The sequence below is a fragment of the Gymnodraco acuticeps genome, unplaced genomic scaffold, assembly GCF_902827175.1.
Source record: "Gymnodraco acuticeps unplaced genomic scaffold, fGymAcu1.1, whole genome shotgun sequence".
Lineage (NCBI taxonomy): Eukaryota > Metazoa > Chordata > Actinopteri > Perciformes > Bathydraconidae > Gymnodraco > Gymnodraco acuticeps.
Genome location: NW_022992126.1, coordinates 3091794 through 3112001, shown reverse-complemented (window position 1 = coordinate 3112001; position 20208 = coordinate 3091794). Strand labels below are relative to the sequence as shown.

The 20208-nt window shown below is 40.6% G+C and overlaps 1 protein-coding gene across 4 annotated transcripts in view; it reads left to right on the top strand.

Annotated features, from left to right (window-relative positions):
- LOC117538014 (microtubule-associated serine/threonine-protein kinase 1-like) overlaps window positions 1-20208 on the top strand; it is a 78423-nt gene that overhangs the window by 22161 nt on the left and 36054 nt on the right. For all 4 annotated transcript variants that reach the window (XM_034203500.1, XM_034203498.1, XM_034203499.1 and 1 more), the window contains one exon: window positions 18782-18870. In XM_034203500.1, coding sequence (XP_034059391.1) covers window positions 18782-18870 — 89 coding nt within the window. The remainder of the gene's footprint in view (window positions 1-18781; window positions 18871-20208) is intronic.

Here is a 20208-nt window from a genome sequence, read left to right as displayed (position 1 = left end):
TCAAAAAGAGGTAACCACAAAGCGATATTTAACTGAAAATACTAGGGAAATGTTTACTCAGAATTTTTCTTCCACACTTGCCCCTGCTAACATCTCAGTAAATGAGCTAGTAGATCATTTTAATTCAAAAATTAAAAATGTTATAGATGCCATTGCTCCAACTAGGTTAAAAGAAGTCTCTGGCAAGAAAATATCTCCATGGAGAAAGGCCATGAGCGTGAAAACAGAAAAAAGAGAATGTCGAAAAGCTGAACGCAGGTGGCGAAAAACAAATCTCCAGGTTCACTTTGAAATCTATAAAGAGAGACTTGGCCTTTATAATTTGAAATTGAAAAACGCACGACAATCGTTCTTCTCTGACATCATTACCAAAAACAAAAACAACGCACGTGCCTTGTTTGCTACCGTCGACAGACTAACTAACCCCCCAGTGTCAGTAGCCTCTGAATTTCTATCCACCAGGATTAACTTCTTGCATTTAAATAACTGTTTCGATGTGTTCCAGTCAGGCTTTCGTCCAAACCACAGCACTGAGACTGCTCTTGTAAAGGTCTTTAATGACATCGACTTAAACACAGATAGTGGCAGAACTTCAGTGTTAGTATTATTAGATCTCAGTGCTGCGTTTGACACTGTTGACCACAGCATATTACTAGACCGACTGGAAAACTGGGTGGGACTTTCGGAAACAGTTCTAAATTGGTTTGAATCCTACTTAAAGGACAGAAACAACTTTGTTTCTATAGGTAAATACACATCTGAGTTGACAAATATGACATGTGGGGTTCCTCAAGGCTCCATCTTGGGGCCTCTTCTCTTTAACATGCTACCACTGGCTCAGATAATGAAAAACAACAAAATAAGTTACCATAGCTATGCAGATGACACACACATTTACATAACAATTTCACCAGGAGACTATGCTCCAATTCAAACACTGAGTAAGTGCATTGAACAAATCAATGACTGGATGTGTCAGAACTTTCTCCAATTAAACAAAGATAAAACTGAGGTAATGGTTTTTGGAGCCAAGTCAGAACGTATAAAAGTTAGTGCTGAGCTTCAGTCTGCAATGTTCAAAACAACAGATAAAGCCAGAAATCTAGGTGTAGTCATGGACTCTGACCTGAGTTTCAACAGTCACATTAAAACAGTTACTAAATCAACCTACTATCACCTAAAGAATATATCTAGGATTAAAAGACTAATGTCACAGCAGGATTTGGAAAAACTTGTCCATGCTTTTATCTTCAGTAGACTGGACTACTGCAATGGTGTCTTTGCAGGTTTCACTAAAAAATCTATTAGGAAGCTGCAGCTGATTCAGAACGCCGCTGCTCGAGTCCTCACTAACACTAAGAAAGTGGATCACATCACTCCTGTTCTGAAGTCTTTACACTGGCTTCCTGTGTGTCAAAGAATAGATTTCAAAAATACTGCTGCTGGTTTATAAAGCACTGAATGGTTTAGGCCCAAAATACATTTCTAACCTCCTGCTAAATTATGAACCATCCAGATCTCTCAGGTCTTCTGGGACTGGTCAGCTTTCTGTCCCCAGAGTCAGAACTAAACATGGTAAAGCAGCGTTCAGTTATTATGCTCCAAATATCTGGAACAAACTCCCAGAAACCTGCAGGTCCGCTGCAACTCTGACTACTTTTAAATCCAGGCTGAAGACTTTTCTTTTTGTCGCTGCTTTTAATTGAACTATTCATATCTTAGACTGCACTGTAACTTTTATCCATGTACTTTTTCTTTTAATGTTTAATTGAACTATTCATATCTTAGACTGCACTGAAACTTTTATCCATGTATTTTTTCTTTTAATGTTTATTTTATTAGCTTTTCTTTTAATGACTGATTTTAAATGCCTTTTTCTTAATGTCTTTCATTTTTTGTAAAGCATTTTGAATTGCCTTGTGTTGAAAAGTGCTATATAAATAAACTTGCCTTGCCTTTAAGCCCTCTGCTCTGGCTCCCTTGAGCTTAGACAAAAATAAGAAGGAAATAAAATATAAGTATTTGTAGGACTATTTATATTTTGTTGCATGGTTGAAAATGTTTCGTATTTTGTATTTTGAGGTGATACTGTGACACATAAATAAAAAACAAAACACATTTTTTATTTGTTTTAATTAGGTCAACTAAAATATGCGTCACATCCTGCTACGGCGCGAGCGCCTTTTCTTGGAGGCGAATAACCTGACCCCCGGCTCGATGAGCGAACTATGGATAAATCAAAGAAAAGTACCGGAGGAACACAGGATTTAATTCTGTGTGGACAGAGTTATATGCTTTCACAGCAAACGATGCTGGTTTACCGGTATGTTTGATATGTGGAGAGAAGTTGTCAACGGTGGTGCAGCCTTTACGTATCGAGGAACAACAAGGGAGAGGAAGACAGCTGACGATCTTCAGTCTTAATAGAGAGGCGAAGTCACGCCCATCTACTTCCGGTCCATGGGACCCCGGAAGCTAAAAATTATACATTGAATTCAATGGAGAGAGAAAACGTATCTTTTGATCCCGTTTGAATTGTGCCACGAACTACACATATGATGTTTGTCAATCTTAAACAATCATTTCCATGTCAAAAAAGTCACATTTTGTCGTAAAACTGTTGAAATATAAGACTATGAAAAATACGCGACTACAAAGACTACAAATCCCATTCTGGGTCGCGTAAGTGATGTCACCGGCGATAATGCTCCTAGTGGTTGGTTCACTTTTACAAGATGCCTGTGTGCTTTGTACCAGGTTGTAATCACAAAAGTGATCATACCACTTGCTCGTTCTATCGCTTCCCGTCTGATGAAAGGACCAGGAGTCGCTGGATCAGACATATCAGGTAATATCATAGGTAATATACATGTTGTGCATGGAACATAGTCAAGTTAGCTACCTAGCTAGTAGCGACGAGTAGCGAGCACGTTAGTTAGCATTACATTACTTAGCCTTGTCATTTTTAGTAGCCTTACCATGAAGTTATTATTTTATTACATGAAGTAAACCAAAATGTTAAACAGTAAGAGTAGTCATGATGGTAAGTATTTCGTGAAACATTTGAAGAGTAGCCTACTGCGCCCTCCACCGGGTGCTAAGGAAGCAGTTCAGGGAGAGTCGAAGGCAGGCAGGGAGCTTTGCATGACATTCTTCTGGACGTGTTTCATTGTGATGACAGTGAGGGTGAGTCAATCTGTTTGTTGGAAAGACAGTCGTTGTGTGCTTACTGAGAGAAAATTGTTAGAAGAGATAATTATTCAAAGTGTTTCAAAGTGTTGTTACTTTAAACTAAGTGTTGTTACTGACCTTTTTCTCTTTTATTTTCTTTACCTCACCTGTAACTGCTGAGACGTTGAGGAACATGCACACTGACCTGCTCTGGCAACCTGATTTCCACTGTACGTAATAGTATTTGGTTATGGTATATTATTTATATACATCAAAGGCACAATGCACCGCCCAGAGACACACACGTATTGAGTGTGATATTTTGCATAGGTCATGTGAAATCATCTTTACATACTAGAAAACTGTAGGAGCAGCAACTTGTTTTGAAATTGAATTTTTAATATCCGATAATAAAGTTGATCTGTTTTCTTTATTCTTCTCTCTTCCCAGCTCCATACATCACCATTCTCTGTTCCTGCAGGTCCTGCTTGCTAATCAATGCTCATATATTTTTACACAATTACAAATAAAGTCAATGTATTGTATGACATGAAGTTGTGCTTCATTCGGAGTCAATAATAAATTAATTCTGCCTTCAACTGCGCAATGATTGTGGACTGCACCGACATCCATGTAGCTGCCCCCCAGTAAGATGAACCAAGCAAAGAGGGTCACCATCATGCCCAAGGACATCCAGCTGGCCCGCCACATCCGCGGAGAGAGGGCTTAGACTGACCTGAGACCAGCACACCCAAACACAACGGCTCTTTTAAGAGCCACCTACAGTTTCAAAGAGTTGCAATCCTACGTTATTATGATTAAACTGGTTCATGTATCACTTAGTTTACTGAACCGTGATGAATGAAATAAATTAGTGAGGTAGTGGTTTACTGAAGTTACAAAGACATTAATATATGAGTAACAGGTCAGTGTAAACACAAGCTTCTGTCAATTATGGATCATTCAAACTATTTATATAAAAATATGTAATAAAGTTCTAAAACAAGTATTCGGTATATTCCTTGATAGCTTTTGGAGAAGGTTGTTTTTAAGTTTACTAAAATCTATCGTTTCAACTGTTTCACTTTATAAAAAGGGAACAGGTGAGTATTGCATCATTGAGTTTCTTATTCTGTCAGTAAATTATCCAAATGAAATGTTTTTCATTATTTTAGTCAACCCTAAACAAATTGATTGTACCTTTTTAATAATGACCTTACATGGTCGGCAAAGTTAAATTAACTTTAGAAGATCAAATCTGTTCTGAGAAAAAACTAATAAATGTTTAAAGATAGGAACTTGCCATCCCACTGAAAAACAGTCCGTAGAGATTTTAAGGCGTAGTTGTAGTTCAGTCCAACGTTTCATTTGGATTCATTTCTCCAACAGTCAACTATTTTCATAAAGAATATATATATTTTTCAAAGTCAACTTTATTGTCAATCTTACTCAGTTTGTGTTTATAGACAGAGAGATCAAAAAGACGTTTAAATAAAATTATACAATTTACAGCTATGTATACAAATATATATATATATATATCTTATATACACCATCATGTATAATGATGTAGAAGGAAGTGTGGTAGATAACAAGTAAATATAGAGTTACATACAGATCCATGTTACAGCAAAAGATGGAATAACTAAGAAGCACGCAGTATAATAATAATTACATGCAACAATTAAATAACTGCTCAGTATCTCCACCACAATCCCAATCTGCTGTGTCCTGTTTTCCTCCCCCCTGCATAACACCCCATCACACATACGAAACACAACGCAGAGTCCGAGGGTGTTAAGAGTATGTTTATTGAAATGTCCTCCTCTCTACTGGCCAACACAGGGAGCATATGCTGGGTGTAGAATTTTTCCAGGAGGAGGAGATTTCCATGCCATGCAGGGTCTTTGGGGATGGGGATGATGATCGCCTCCTTCGTGGTCCACACAACAAAGTAGCAGAGACTCCGGTCTGTGATGTGCAGCTGCCCCTGGACCTGGTGCCAGTATGGGTGATTCTCCTTGAGAATATATGACCCACCCTCCTCACAGAGACAGAAGGATGGTAACTGGACTGCCTCCGCGATGGTCATGTTCCGCTGGCTGTGTGGACACTTCACCTCCAGCAGGGCAGATGGCTGCACAAGTCCATCGGGTGATGCTCCCAAAACACCCGACTCACTCACAAAGAGACCAGACTCGAACACTGTCACCCGATAGGCCTGCACAAAAGCCTTCACCCCTTCGGCCTCGTTTACAACCCCCCAGTTGACAGTTGGCGATGTATCGATGTATCTCTGCATCGCGCCATCGTCTCCCATGCAGATCTGTAAAAATAAAGTAAGTACCATTTGTTAGCATGCTATAATAGATTGAATGAGCAATAATACAAGGATGGTCCGGATCTGGGGGTGGGAGGGTTTATTTTTCCATAGTTTTGTCCTCTTGTCTGATTGTTGTTATTGTTTGTTTTTTCTGTATTTTTTGTAATTTGTGTTGTATTGGTTGTGATTGTACATTGTATTTTTCTAAATGTGTATGAATGAAAAAATTGTAAACATTTGATCAACAATAAAAAAGGATTTGGTCAGGATCTAGACTCAGTGTGTAGTTTATTAATTAATCAATGCTCTCTACATTAGGAAAACACATACCAGTGTACCAGAGGGAGTCACACACAGCTGTGCCTAGATAACCAAAATCCTTGAATCTACACACAGCAAATAAAGTCAAATGACACAACGAGAAAAAGGAGATCACACATACAGTATAGTCGATATAAAACTGTCCGCTTCAATCTGAAGAGCAACTAAAACAAAACACGGGAGTGTACCTTGTTCTTGTGAACACTAATGTTATCCACAGCATACACAGAGACCACGAAGTTCTTAAGGAGAAAACTAGTTACTAAAACAAAACACGTTAGTGTACCTTGTTAGCTAATGTTAGCTAGCTGACATTAACGTTACACATTGCACTCATATTACTCACCGGTCCCGCATGCTGGCTCTTACAGAACCGACTAACTCCCCTTTCGTGTATGTACAGCTCTCAACATGCCCAGACTTGTAGTGATGTTCACCTCGTTTTATACTTTTCGCCTCATTCTGAAAGAAACAGGTGAAATGTGCTAACGTGACGGTCGTCTTTGTGAGACCAGAGACCTGTAGTTCACTGAGCGGTTTCACACAAACAAATGTGTAACTTCACAGTTTTACGACACATTTTTATTTTTTTGACTTGCAAAATGTTCTTTTAAATTGACAAACATCATATGTGTCATTCGTGGCACAATTCAAACGGGATCAAAAGATAACCTTTCTCTCTCCATTGACTTCAATGTATAATTTTCCGCTTCCGGGGTCCCATGGAGGCTCCCGGAAGGGGAGGGACTTCGCCTCTCTATTCAATGGGGTATGTAATTTATTTCTGAAATGGAATGCTCTTAACGTCCCGATAGCAATGAATATATTAAATGCTTTGACAATAAATACATACAAAAATTAATCTCTGGAAGCCGTAGCGCTGTAAAAAGCACGACCAATCATCTGAGCCGGCCCGGCTAAAGTAACTGGATAGCCTACCTGCCTGTCAGCCTTCCATCTGTGCACAAACGTATCTCGTGGCCCGTGCCCTCATTGGTCATGTGCGCGTTCGTGTGTGTTGGAGGAGGGGCTCTGTAAGAAAGTCTGAAGGAAGGAGAGGCATATTTTTTTTCCGGTTGTGTACTTTCAAATTCTAGCTCACTCGAGCTGGTTTCTCCATTCTTACCTACCCTACCTTTAACTCTTTTTAGGGTGCAGCTATATGTTTTATTTATTTCAAAGTGGGCCCATTTTAATAATATTTTTTTCCTTCAAATGTGCAGAGGACTCCCCAAGTGCTGTGTTTAATTTATTTTAAAGTAGGCCTGTGTATTATTTTTAATTCTCCTTATAAGAGTTCTTTGTTTCTTATTAGAGGTTAACAGTTTTATATCATGTAATAAATAGCCTAATAAATGCAAAAAAATTGTAGTTTTTGTCTGATATAACAATAAAAAACTATGAAATATGTTTTGTGGCTCCAGACAAAAAAATGTTTTGGAAAAAGGAGCAAAATGGCTCTTTTGGTCAAAAAGGTTGCATGCCCATGACCCTATGTCACGGCCTAACTTTTTTATGTAATGATGTAAGTGTCATCTCATATTCCTTAGATGAGGGTATACATGTGTCAGGAGCCATTTTAAATAATAATTCCTAACATGTATACTTTAAATGTAAGAGGAGCACACAGCACACTCCTGCAGATAGTTTAAACACATGAGTGTTACAGTTCCTTCTTGACCTTTGAAAACAATACTTTGATGAAATGTATTTAATCCCTAATGGTTAATTAGTTGTTCTACAGTAAACTAGTGAACAAGCATTTTAAGTAACTTGTTGTGATGCAAAGTATACTATGAGACTTTTTACACATACAATTATCGAGAAACTATTTGATTTCAATTGAGTTTACTGTATTAAGAATGAACATCACCCTAGTGCTTTCAAGTGGGAAGTGGTGGTGTGAAATTGAGAAAAATATAAAAACAATGTTGTTACGCCAATGCAACCTGAACAGGCCATCCATGCTCTATTATTGTCTAATGTCATCCAAAAAACACAGACATTCGGACCTTCTGTCCAGGATGTCACCATTCACTAGCAAAACGCTCATCAGAGGGTACACATATCATCTGAACACAACATTTCAGAGCTGTTCAAATCCATTTGAACATTAGGCTTTCCTTGATTAAAACCATTGGTGTCATGATTTAAAGTCAAGTAATAATGAGCCAGTCGTTTTAATTGAGTGAAGCATCCTACTGCCATCTCCATTCCTGCCTCCCACTAAGCGACAGAAGCTGTGGCATTGCTTCGTTGTGATTCCAGATGCATTATCCATAATCTGATGAAATCATTTTTAATGTCTATTAGCCATGCTGCGAGACTCCCCACTCGTCCGAATGAGTGCTGCTCACTGAAGGGAACGTTTTATTCTGTACGAGGAGACGGCTTCGGATCATTTGCTGTTAATAAGGTCACGGTGAGAACAAAGAGAAAAGTCATGATGGTGGTGATTCAGAGCACTGTTGGCTGTGGCTATCTCAGCTCTCTGCCGTTACTGAGACCTGAGATAGCAACAGCCACTTGGAGAGACTAATGCAGACAAACAGGAAACTAGAAGATGAGATACTAATGGTGACACATGCAGGAAGATCCAGATAGGTCTCTGCAATGCCACAACTTCCTGCTGCATCACCCTGCCTGAGGATACTCTTTCACACCTTTAGAGGACATCTGACAACACCTCTGAGTGGAGAGGAGTCAAAGGCACGACACTTCTGTGACCAGTCATGTTCTATTTATGTGTTGACGCGTGTTTTAGACCACAGAAACTTAGGATACCATGTTATTGAATGCATGTCTTGCACTATGACCTCTGAAAAAACTTTGATTTGGCTGGAGTGTCATTCTGTATTATATACCATCATCAAACCATCAAACCTGCTTTGTGTTTGAGCAGTTTTAAAGAGGCCCTTTCATGCCTGGGTTACCCTTTTCCTGGAGTGTGTTGTATAGGTTTTTGTGCATGTAAACGGTTTGCATAGGCAAAAATCCCAAAGTCCCCTGCAGAGGGAGTAACCCCCCCCCCCGCCCCCCGCCATTGCCTGAGATGCCCAGATTGGACTCTATTGTTTACTACTTTAACATAGTGCCGCACTAATTTATAGCGCTCCAACACATTGAACGTGAAGGGCGGGACAATTCTTAACAGTTGACCAATTAAAACAGGTCCGGCCAGCTAACCAATCAGAGCAGACTGGGCTCTGGTTTCAGACAGAGGGTAATAGGAGGTGCTGCAGCACAGGCAGTATGAGAAAAATACAGACCCTTTTGAACATTAAAGCATGTAAACATGTCACGGTAGAGACTCTAAATACAAATATGAACCTGAAAATGAGAATAAAAGGGCCTCTTTAAGAGACAAGGTGATTAAACTTAAGTATATTATGCTGTGGATACAAGTGGCCGAGATGGGTTTTCTCCGCAGGGTGGCTGGTGTCTCCCTTAGGGATAAGGTGAGAAGTTCGGTCATCCGGGAGGGACTCGGAGTTGAGCCGCTCCTCCTTCGCGTCGAAAGGAGCCAGTTGAGGTGGTTCGGGCACCTAGTTAGGATGCCACCTGGGCGCCTCCCTAGGGAGGTGTTCCAGGCACGTCCAGCTGGGAAGAGACCAAGGGGTAGACCTAGGACCAGGTGGAGGGATTATATCTCTTCGCTGGCCTGGGAGCGCCTTGGGATCCCCCAGTCAGAGCTGGTTGATGTGGCCAGGGAAAATAAAGTTTGGGGCTCTCTGCTGGAACTGCTACCCCCGCGACCCGACCACGGATAAGCGGGAGAAGATGGATGGATGGTTATTATGCTGTATTTGAATGAATAATCAAAAATCTGTTTGACAAAATTATCTCAAAACCAAAATGCACTTCATGTCATGATCTTGGCAATGAGTGCCTGTAGAGAGTCATACACCTAATATGAGAACCACTGTCTAATTTCCAAGATGGCCTTGGCACTTTAGTAACATATTTTTTATTTTCACACAACAAGCGTACTTACAGCTCATTGAAATATTGCAACAAGCATTTATTTGAATAAGCAGGAAATCCTTTTGAAAATTGATAATGACCTGCTAGTCACAGCATGAATCCACAACATTATTGCTTTTTGTAACATTCTGAAAAGACTGGGTAACTCAGTCAGTTTGTTTTTGTGACCTCCTTTTCTGCCTTTCCCTTTTCTTCTTAATTATTTTTCTCTCAACTGTGAAACTGTATTTGTTACTTTTTTAGTTGCCTTTTTACTCTCCCTGCTTAGCCTCTCTTTCATGGGGAATAACACCAAACGCCTCTATGTATGTCTCTCTGTGCTACATTGCATAGCAACAAGGAAGCCATGTGACGAACCCTGCAGCAACCCCAAACACCGAGCAGTCCTGGTGTTTGTTCGCCTCCTGGTTTCAACCTGTCATTTTCCTTCCTCTCATCCTCGTTTTTTCACTTCACCTGTTTACTTTTATCTGCTGCATGTCAGCTTCACTCAATCACCCCCTCAATCTCCATCTGAACGCCTCATGTTTGATGGATCTGCCCACGTGGCTTCATTTAGAAATGTTCCTGAATTTAGAATCCTCCTTGATTCTGTTGGATGTTCCAATATGATTTCTGGCAGTAAGAACTGTGGATGTTGCTTAACATGATTCTCTAACAAAGCTTTTAAAGGGGAGAGTTTTATCCCAGCAAATGTCCATGCCATTTTCCTCAGTTGTAAACATGCACTTACCTACAAGAGGTCCTGAGGGAGGGAGGGAGGTAGAGAGAGAGAGAGAGAAATGGAAGGATTTCACCTGACAGGAAGTGAGCACGGAACGAGCGTCTGGTGTCCTCTGTGCCCTGTGAGTCAGCACTAAGAGCAGAAGATGACACTACTGACTGACAGACAACACACACACACACACACACACACACACACACACACACACACACACACACACACACACACACACACACACACACACACACACACACACACACACACACACACACACACACACACACACACACGTTAATAATCTGCTAGGTAAGATACATTAAGAATGCCCTTACTCACACCTGTCATAGGCTACAAATGGGTAATCAGTAATTGTCCTACTGAGCACACACACACACACACACACACACCCACACACACACACACACACCCACACACACACCCACACACACACACCCACACACACACACACACACACACACACACACACACACACACACACACACACACACACACACACACACACACACACACACACACACACACACACACACACACACACACACACACACACACACACACACACACACGTCCTCTTATGGTGGGCTTTTAGTCTCGTTTCTGTCATTGATTTTGCATAATATGTAGCTGGTCTGTTTAAATGGCTGATGTGTTCATATAGGTGACGGGTCATAGTAATGAATAACATAAGATTAGATTTACTTTATCGACCCCAATTTGGGAGTTTTGTCCGTCACAGCAGCTGCACATGTGAAAATGAAAAACACACTATGAAGGGCAGGTAGATGTGCTCAGCGTTAACATTAACCCATTTCCAATGCAAATCTTTGAGACAAATATGTATTTATTTATTTATTGTGTTATTACAAGGATTATTATTATTATTATTATTGTTTTGTCTTATTGTTGTAGTTTTACAAAGGCTTCGTTGTGGATTGTAGTTTCGCAGTTTATTCCAGAGCTCTACTGTAGGTTGCCTGCCTTAGTAAAAAGATGCCAGACACGGCCTCCATCACAGTTGACAGACTTCCTGTGTACACCTTGACCTAACCCACCTGCTGTAGTTGAGAGCAAAACACATTTAATCACCTCTCAGTTTTATCTCTGGTTTAATCTTTCTTAACTTTTGTCTTTTTTTAAGATTTTAAGCACTTTTGTGTTCAGTACCCAGCAATTACCTCAGTTAGAACAAAACATCTGAATTGTAATCAAGCAGGCTATTTAGTATTAATGATTACAGTTAGGTTACAATCAAGGACATAACTTAAACTCAAATATCAGAAACACTACAGTATAGGAGCACCAGCGACGCACAACATGTAGTTTCAATGACCTCTTACCAAGTGTTATTATTTGCATCACTTATTGCTGTATTTAGTGTACACAGTCTGGGACCATTTTCATGTCAGGGGATCAACACTGTGCGTTTCTCTATGAGTGTGTGCACAATTGTGTGAGTTTGAGACAAATGGCTCAGTGCCAGCCGTGGGCCTGTAGGGGCATAATTGCTCGTCAAAGCTTCTGCACGAGTCGTTACCGCAGATTTAACCTCTGACCCCTCTGCAGCAGGCTGACCGGGGGTTGTATGACAGCGCTGGTTTTCATTATTGGGAGCAGAGAGTGAGGTTGTTGGCTGTCACCTTTGTGTGTCTCTGTTTGTTGTTCGAGCACTTTATATTTCTCTGTCGGTCACCTTTGACTTTGTCTGTTCATGTTGTCCTCTAAACATCAGTGTGTCACCACGCAGCCCTCTTACCTACAAAATACCCTTTGCATACACCTCATTTTCTTTGGCAAATTAGTTTTGCAGGAGTGATAATTATTGCTGGTATCGTAGTGAGAAGGAAACTCAGGTTCATGTTCTGCTTCCCGTGTGTAATTAACTTTTAGCTAAAGGAGTCAAAAGTGTTTCTGGCTACTGCATGCAACAGATTACACTGTAAACAAAACATTCTCTTTAATATTATATCACACAAGGTTTTATTATATATTATTACAGTTGTCATTGCTATGTGTTAGCAAACATTAGCTTATTTACATGATCATCAGATTTGGAGCAAGATCAGCATTCATTTAGTGTTTCTGACTCCCTGATGTTTTTAAGTTTAATATTTATTCTCTTTAAGCTCTTTTTTGGTCTCCCATCATCTCCTGAGGGAAAGATCTGTTTTTTTAGCAGCTAAATGCTCCATTATATTCACACGCTAGTCTCTGCATCTACAGTATGTGCTCTTCATTGCTAAGCAGGTAGGGTAACGTGGGTATATCAGAAGGGATGAACAGTAACAACAGTAACACTTCAACACTGATGGCCTGTTAGCTAAAGGGAACTGCAGAGTCGCTGATAATTATCTGCGTCTCTTTGTCTATTCAAACAACACCTACCACATCATAACCAGGCAGCCGTTAAGGATAGGTAAAGATTGTGGTTTGGTTGCAAAGGTCTGAGAATCTTATCTTGTGCTTTACAGCAGCGTACACTTGTTGAATATTTGAGCACAATATTTGCCTGAAGGTCTCCTTTGAGTTGCTAAACTTGTCCATAAAAAGGTAAATCATGCTGTAGTTGCCATGAGCAGAAATGATTTGAGGAAACACGTTGAACCATGATTTCACATCCATTGTGAAATGTTTTTGTGTAACAGTTTGTGGATATTAAAGGTCTCCTATTATACTATTTTCAGGCATATATTATATGTCTCAGATATATAAAAAACATGTCTATGAAGTGTTTTACTCAAAATACCAAACATATCACCCATTCTAGCCATGCCTCATACCCCTCTATTTCAGCCCTGTTAGAGAAGTGCTGATTCTGGGTCCGTAGCTTTAAAAAAAAAAAAAAACCCACCATGCCTGTTCGTACTGTCTCTCCTGTCACTGTTTGTCATTCATCACTCTGGAGGTGTTTCTCGAGAACACCTGGACACACAAACCACCTGCATGCTGTAACCAAACAAACATTGATTTGCTCCTTGCACCTTCTGACAGATTCAGACACTGCCACTATCACGCCTGGTTTCTCTCTCACACATTAAAAGTTGTTTTCCACTGGCGGCTCTCTCCTCAGCTGTGGTGTCGGTCAACAGAGGCCGACACCATGGAGCCATGCACCGCTGCCCCAGATGAATCACACTCCGTCTGACTGACAGCACCAAACGCCTCACCACTGCTCCTCTGTCACACTCACAGATTGGGCCTGCATGATGGATTACACAGTGGATTATGATGGATTATAAAACTGGCAGTCACATACAAACAGTCTCTGACTCACTGTGTTGTTGTTAACTTCAGATCATATTTTCATTTTATTTACTCAGATCAGATTCAGTGTGATGCTCACCTTTATCTTTTCATTTGTTAACACAAGCTGTCTCTTTATCACTGTTAGCGCTGGTGAATACAAAAAAAAGGAGATCACTGTTTGCTTTTTTGAGTGTGACTCCGAATGGGTTGCCATGGTAATGTGGTACATTCACACTCACATTATCTTAGTCTATTTTCCTCTTGATCAATTCATTATGCATCAAGAATTTGTTAACGATTAACCTAATTGAATCTGAATGGGTTTGAATATATTAAAGAGGAAGTGTCTCATTTTCAGCAAAGCTTCAGTTTTCTGTTAAAAATTCATGAATGTGTAAGTGGACGACTGAATAAATCCAAACAGCACCAGCTGCCGGAGAACAGAAGAGAGAGGTGGATGATGTATTCAGGATTGTTTGTGTTTGACCACAAAGCTAGAGACAGCTTTAGATGTATGATTCAAAGATGGCAATACCAACTGTCTCTATTCTTTCACACACAGTGACGTCACAGCTACCCACAATGCAACGCGCGCCATATATTTTTTTATAAAGACGCCATTTTTCTGGAGGTGCAAAAATCCTGGAGATGCTAATATAAACAGCTAGCTAATGTAGCCAGGCAGAGCGCACTCGTTTTTTTCTTCTGAATTAACGACCGAAGAAATCGCTGCATGTCTTCGGATTACATCTCTGGACTTGAGGGGTGTGCTCTAGGTCGTTACCAGCGTAAACTAGAGCTGTGTGGGTTGTTGGATGTACAATGTATGGAATTACGACCCTCAAAAGTGGCCTTCGGTCGATTTTGGCAGCATCTACGTCTATCTTCTAGAAACACCAGGTGAATACCCCACTTGTCACAATAATATTATCATGCCAATGCATATATGTGGTATTTTAGAGTTGACTATATTGATTAAGGCAATCGACTGTGATATTCTGTATGCACCTCGTGTGAAATGGTTGATACCGGAAGTACGGTGTCGCCCTCGGCCCAAAACCCGTATGTGTGTGTGAAAGAATCTCTCTTACACACACACGCACACACACAGGCACACGCACACACACACGCACACTAGGGCTGAACGATATACCGTGTCATGGCGATAACCGCGATATGCGCATGTGCGATATTCACACCGCAGGGACGTGCGGTTTTATTCTTTTTTTTTTATAAATGCTAACGCACTTTAGCACAGAATTCAAAATAAAGATACCCTTATTACTTATCGAAACTGCACATACAATATATCCGATTAAATCGCGATCGGGGGAAATCGCGATGTCAGTTTTTTTCAATATCGTGCAGCCCTAATGCACACACAGGCACACACACACACACAGGCACACACACTAACTTCTTAACCAGATTGAGACAGGATGAAACCAGTCAGGATGACCATAACTGTGGCAGAGTGATGCAAAGTCACATTTACACACACACACACACACACACACACACACACACACACACACACACACACACACACACACACACACACACACACACACACACACACACACACACACTCACCTCTCTTATCTAGGCACAGTTATCATTTATCGGTCTATATGCTGTAAAATGTATTATCTCTTGGATTTACACACGGCATCTATTGCACGTCTGTCCGTCCTGGGAGAGGGATCCCTCCTCTGTTGCTCTCCCTGAGGTTTCTCCCATTTTCCCCTCAAACTGTGGGTTTTCTCCGGAAGTTTTTCCTTGTACGATGTGAGGGTCTAAGGACAGAGGGTGTCGTTTTTCTCATACTGATATTCTGAACAATCTGTGCTGTTGTATTTGCTGTAAAGTATCTCTACTGTAGGCTATTTTTATTATATGTACAGCACTTTGGCTCGACCAAAAATCGTTTATAAATGTGCTATATAAATAAAACTTGATTTGATTTGATATCATCCACCACCTATGGCTCCTGCAATCTTTTACTGACTGCCATAACTCTGCAATTATTGTCACCCGTATTTCATTGCAAGACAGCATTAATAGGAAATGATCTTTGAGTGTTGTGATTGTGCGTGAGAATATAAGAAGGGAACAACCATAGTTTCTACTGAACACTATCTGCTAAGCACCAAACCCTCAGTATTGTTAACCCATTTCTAAATGTTATGTTTGTGTAATGTAAGACTTGTATTTTGGGTTTATCCAATGTCATTTTGGTAAATAACTACATAGAGTGGAAGTCAACAAAGCAGGCAGAGATTCAACTCGTCCCAGAATAACAGGAAACATGGGATTACAACAGAGATGTATCATTATCATCCGCAGATGTTTGTTAGCCTCCTGCTGCTTCTGTCAGATGTTCCCCTCCTCGCTGTTGCAGGAATACAAGAAGCAGAACTCTAATGTGACCTTTCTGGTAATAAATATGTGGGCAGGAAACTGCAGTATAGAATAAAGAGCAGTACTTCTATTCAACCTTTTTTTACAGTACACATGCTTTGGGCAAGATGCCCTTTTAAAGCATTCATTTAAGATAACAATGTTATAAAGCACAGTGGTTGCGAGAGACATCTGGCTTTATGGGAAGATTAGATTGCTTTTCCCTCATGCGGTTTTTCATTTCGTTAAAGTCTTTAATACTTTAGACGACTCCATAACAGTAAAACAGGAGGAGTGGAGAATCAGTTTCCTTGACTTCCTATGTTTTAATTATTCATCATGCAGAGAGTTAATTTGGAAGACGGACAAAGCAGAATTAGAACAAAGCAGGAAAAAAATGACAAAATGAAATAGAAACAGCTGACTGAGGAGTTATCGAAAGATTCTGAAGAGATTTATTCAGACTGGAAGTAACATGGTACTTTAAAAGTATTCATAATTATAAGTACCTAGAAAAACTCAAAGAGACGAGGCAGCTAGGAAGAAATCCCTTTCCCTTTAATATGTGGTTTGAAACATTAGACTCCACCTAAAAGTGAATCACTGACAGTCGCGTTGATGTGATGAATCATGAATCAAAAGCTAAGAATATGTTCTGGAGTGAAGCTTGACGTGCGTATGCTCAAGTGATTCAGCTTTTGATTGAGGAAGAGCAGCAATGAAAATGTGGATGTGAGAGTCAACAGGTGAAGGAGTAATTGAAAGGGAAGATGATTGCAGGCACGAAGTATTGCAGAAAAGAAAAGTATGACAAAAAGGAAATCAGAGGAATATAGGCTACAGCATGTCTCTTCTCTTTTTGTCGTCTTTAATTCTTCCCTCGCCCTCCCCCTTCTTCTCTTCTTGGAGCTGTAGCGAAGGGTGGTGTTAAGCCACTTCCAGTCCTCCTTCCAAAGCTAATGCATTTCCCTTAAATATTTCAATATGCTCCTCCTCTGTTCTGCAAGGTTGAGTACGAGCTCTCCCTCAGCTGGCGCCCACAGAGGCACGCTGCCACCGATAACATCCTGCCAGGGGTTTGATGTCTCAGAGTGCTGAAGACATCAAAAGAGGGAGGGACGAGGCAGGATGTGGGAGCATAGATTATTGATCGAGGGAGAAACATCAAATAACTAAAGTGTGTTGTGTGACCGTGCAGTTTTTCCATTGTGTGCCTGGGATGTACAGCCCTTCCAGCACAGATATATTGCAGGCTTATGCAACATGGAGCAAACTTGTATTGTTCCTCAGATTTGATTGTGCAAATCTAGTCCGACAGGCGCTACAGTGAAACCCACAGACAAGCACGGAAGGCCCGTGAGCAAACCTGATCTGTGCATGAAAAAAGAAGCCTGAAAGATCCACTGTAGGAGGTGTTTGTGTAGGACAATAAACGGTACCACTTTACAATAAGACTACCCTTATAAAGGGTTTACTAATAGTTTGTAATTCATTTATTAATTAGGTTGTGAACACTTTATAAATCATTAATAAGCTTTTATAAGACATGAGATAAACAGGGCAACTGTGACCGATTGCTTGCCAAATGAGCCCACATTTATCTGTACTGTTAAGTCTTATATTGGCTACCTAGCTTACTTCGTCTTCTTCATCAGCCAGCATCCTTGGTATCTGTTGTTCAAGTTGATTCTCGCTAAGTAGCCAATATAAGGCTTAGTCATCTTGCCAAATAGTGAGCCTGTGTTGATGTATGAAAACTATTTTAGAACTGGTTTATAAATGGTTCTTAATGATTAATCAAGTGTTTACAACCTAATTATAAACCCTTAATGAATCCTTTATAACGGTAGTCTTATTGTAAAGTGGTACCAAATAAACCTTGTGCATCGCTGTGTTTCCCATTGTGAAATTGTTCAAAGAAGAGTGCTTGCAGCAGGAGCAGCGTGTGAATCCTTTATGGTTCAATCATTTTGGTTCTTCATTACGGTCTATACAGTACCTGCCTTCCCCTCTCCTTTTCTTCCTCTCCATCTGTCTCTCCATCACTCCCTTCGCCTCATCACTCGTGCCATTATATTTCATGGCAGCAGCCGACACAGAGCTGGACCTAGAGGAAATTAAAAATCTTTGTTGCTCTGTCGCTCTGCCCTGTGGGTGGGCGGACGTCAATAAAGTATTGTATTATGGCCTGCAACAAGCGCACACACACACACACACACACACACACACACACACACACACACACACACACAAGAGACATGTGGTGCTCAAGATAAAGAAGCATACACACTTACAAACATACTGTAATATACGCTTTGCATTTACTCAAGGTGAAAAGGAAGCACATACGCACTCAAACACAGAAGCAGTGTATTCATAAACCTGGAGGACACTCGGTGTGTGTGTGTGTGTGTGTGTGTGTGTGTGTGTGTGTGTGTGTGTGTGTGTGTGTGTGTGTGTGTGTGTGTGTGTGTGTGTGTGTGTGTGTGTGTGTGTGTGTGTGTGTGTGTGTTTGAGCTCTCATCTGACTGGTGTCACTAGAGAAATAATGAAGACAAATATTGACGTGCGCTTTGTTCTCCTGTGTGTTCTAGCTGCCGAACCAGTAACCGGAAAAGCCTGATCCTGACCAGTACGTCGCCCACTCTGCCACGGCCGCACTCTCCACTGCCTGGACACATAGGTCAGTATATTAAAGTTATATCCATGATTCAGTGTGCGATAAACTATTAAAAAAATAAGTAATATAAAATGAATCCAAAAAACAGACTTGAAAAGAGGCATTTTAGGAAGAATCTTGCTGTAGTTTGGGACTGTGCCATATACAACCCACTAGGGCTGTGCAATTAATCGTATTTTAATCGCGATTACGATTATGGCTTGCGACGATTATGAAAACAGCATAATTGACAAAATACGATTATTTTGCTGGGTGCGCTTTCGCCCCTCCCTAAAAGCCCACTCGGCCACGTGGGAGTGACATGTGTTGTGAGTGTTCAGCGCGAGCGAAGATGTCAGAACAAGAGCAGCAACTCGTTAAAAAGAAGGGTCAAACTATTTCCACTATTTGCAAGTACTTTGCCATTACATTTCACATCGCTAAAGATATGTGCCCAGTTAGCACTGTTAGCAACCAGGGCTTTAAGCAACTTGTCAACACGTTGGACAAGCGTTACGCGATGCCGTCTCGGTATTATTTCAGCAGGTCTGCGCTGCCTGCGCTATCTGACAAATGCCGTGGGGAAGTTGAGAGAGATGTGGCTTCAGCTGACTACTTTGCGACCACAACAGACCTATGGTCTAGCCCAGGGGTGCCCAACCAGTCGATCGCGAGATGTGTCTAAAAATAGAACAACAATATTCTGTTTTATCGTTAATGTCCTGTAACATAATCTTCCTGTGTCAGAATAATGCACTTGAACGCATCAAAGCTTTGTGATTGGCCGGCGTCACCGCTGTGTCGGGGCGTGGCTGAGGGTCTTAAGTACAGGTGGCAATATTGTCACCTGCCTGCGCTCATCTCTGAAACCAGACCATGTAAACAGCCTGGTGTTTCTTGCAAAGCATCTTTAAGAGATGACATGAGCAGCCCTACCAGCATTTGCCATGGTGGCCTAAACATTTTTATTTGGTCTTAAATTGTAGTTCAACATTTATTTCCTGTTACTTCTGGACCATGACGGTTGGCCAGCCTTCAACGTTTAACTGAGTGGAATATGTTGAATATGTTTTACCAACATGTTGGCTATATGTTAAGGAGTTTTCAGTAGGTTGTGACATTGCACTGCATCATATTTGATTTAATTTATTTTGGTCTAATTTATTTTTATTTATCATATTAATAATATGTTTAGTATGGTTTTGGAAGTGCGCTCCAACATATTTGTTGATCTTGTTTATTGGTAAAATATTATTTGTTTTAAAGTTCAATAAATGGTCAATGAATAATCGTCAAAATAATCGTGATATCAATTATTGACCAAATAATCGTGATTATGATTTTTGCCATAATCGCACAGCC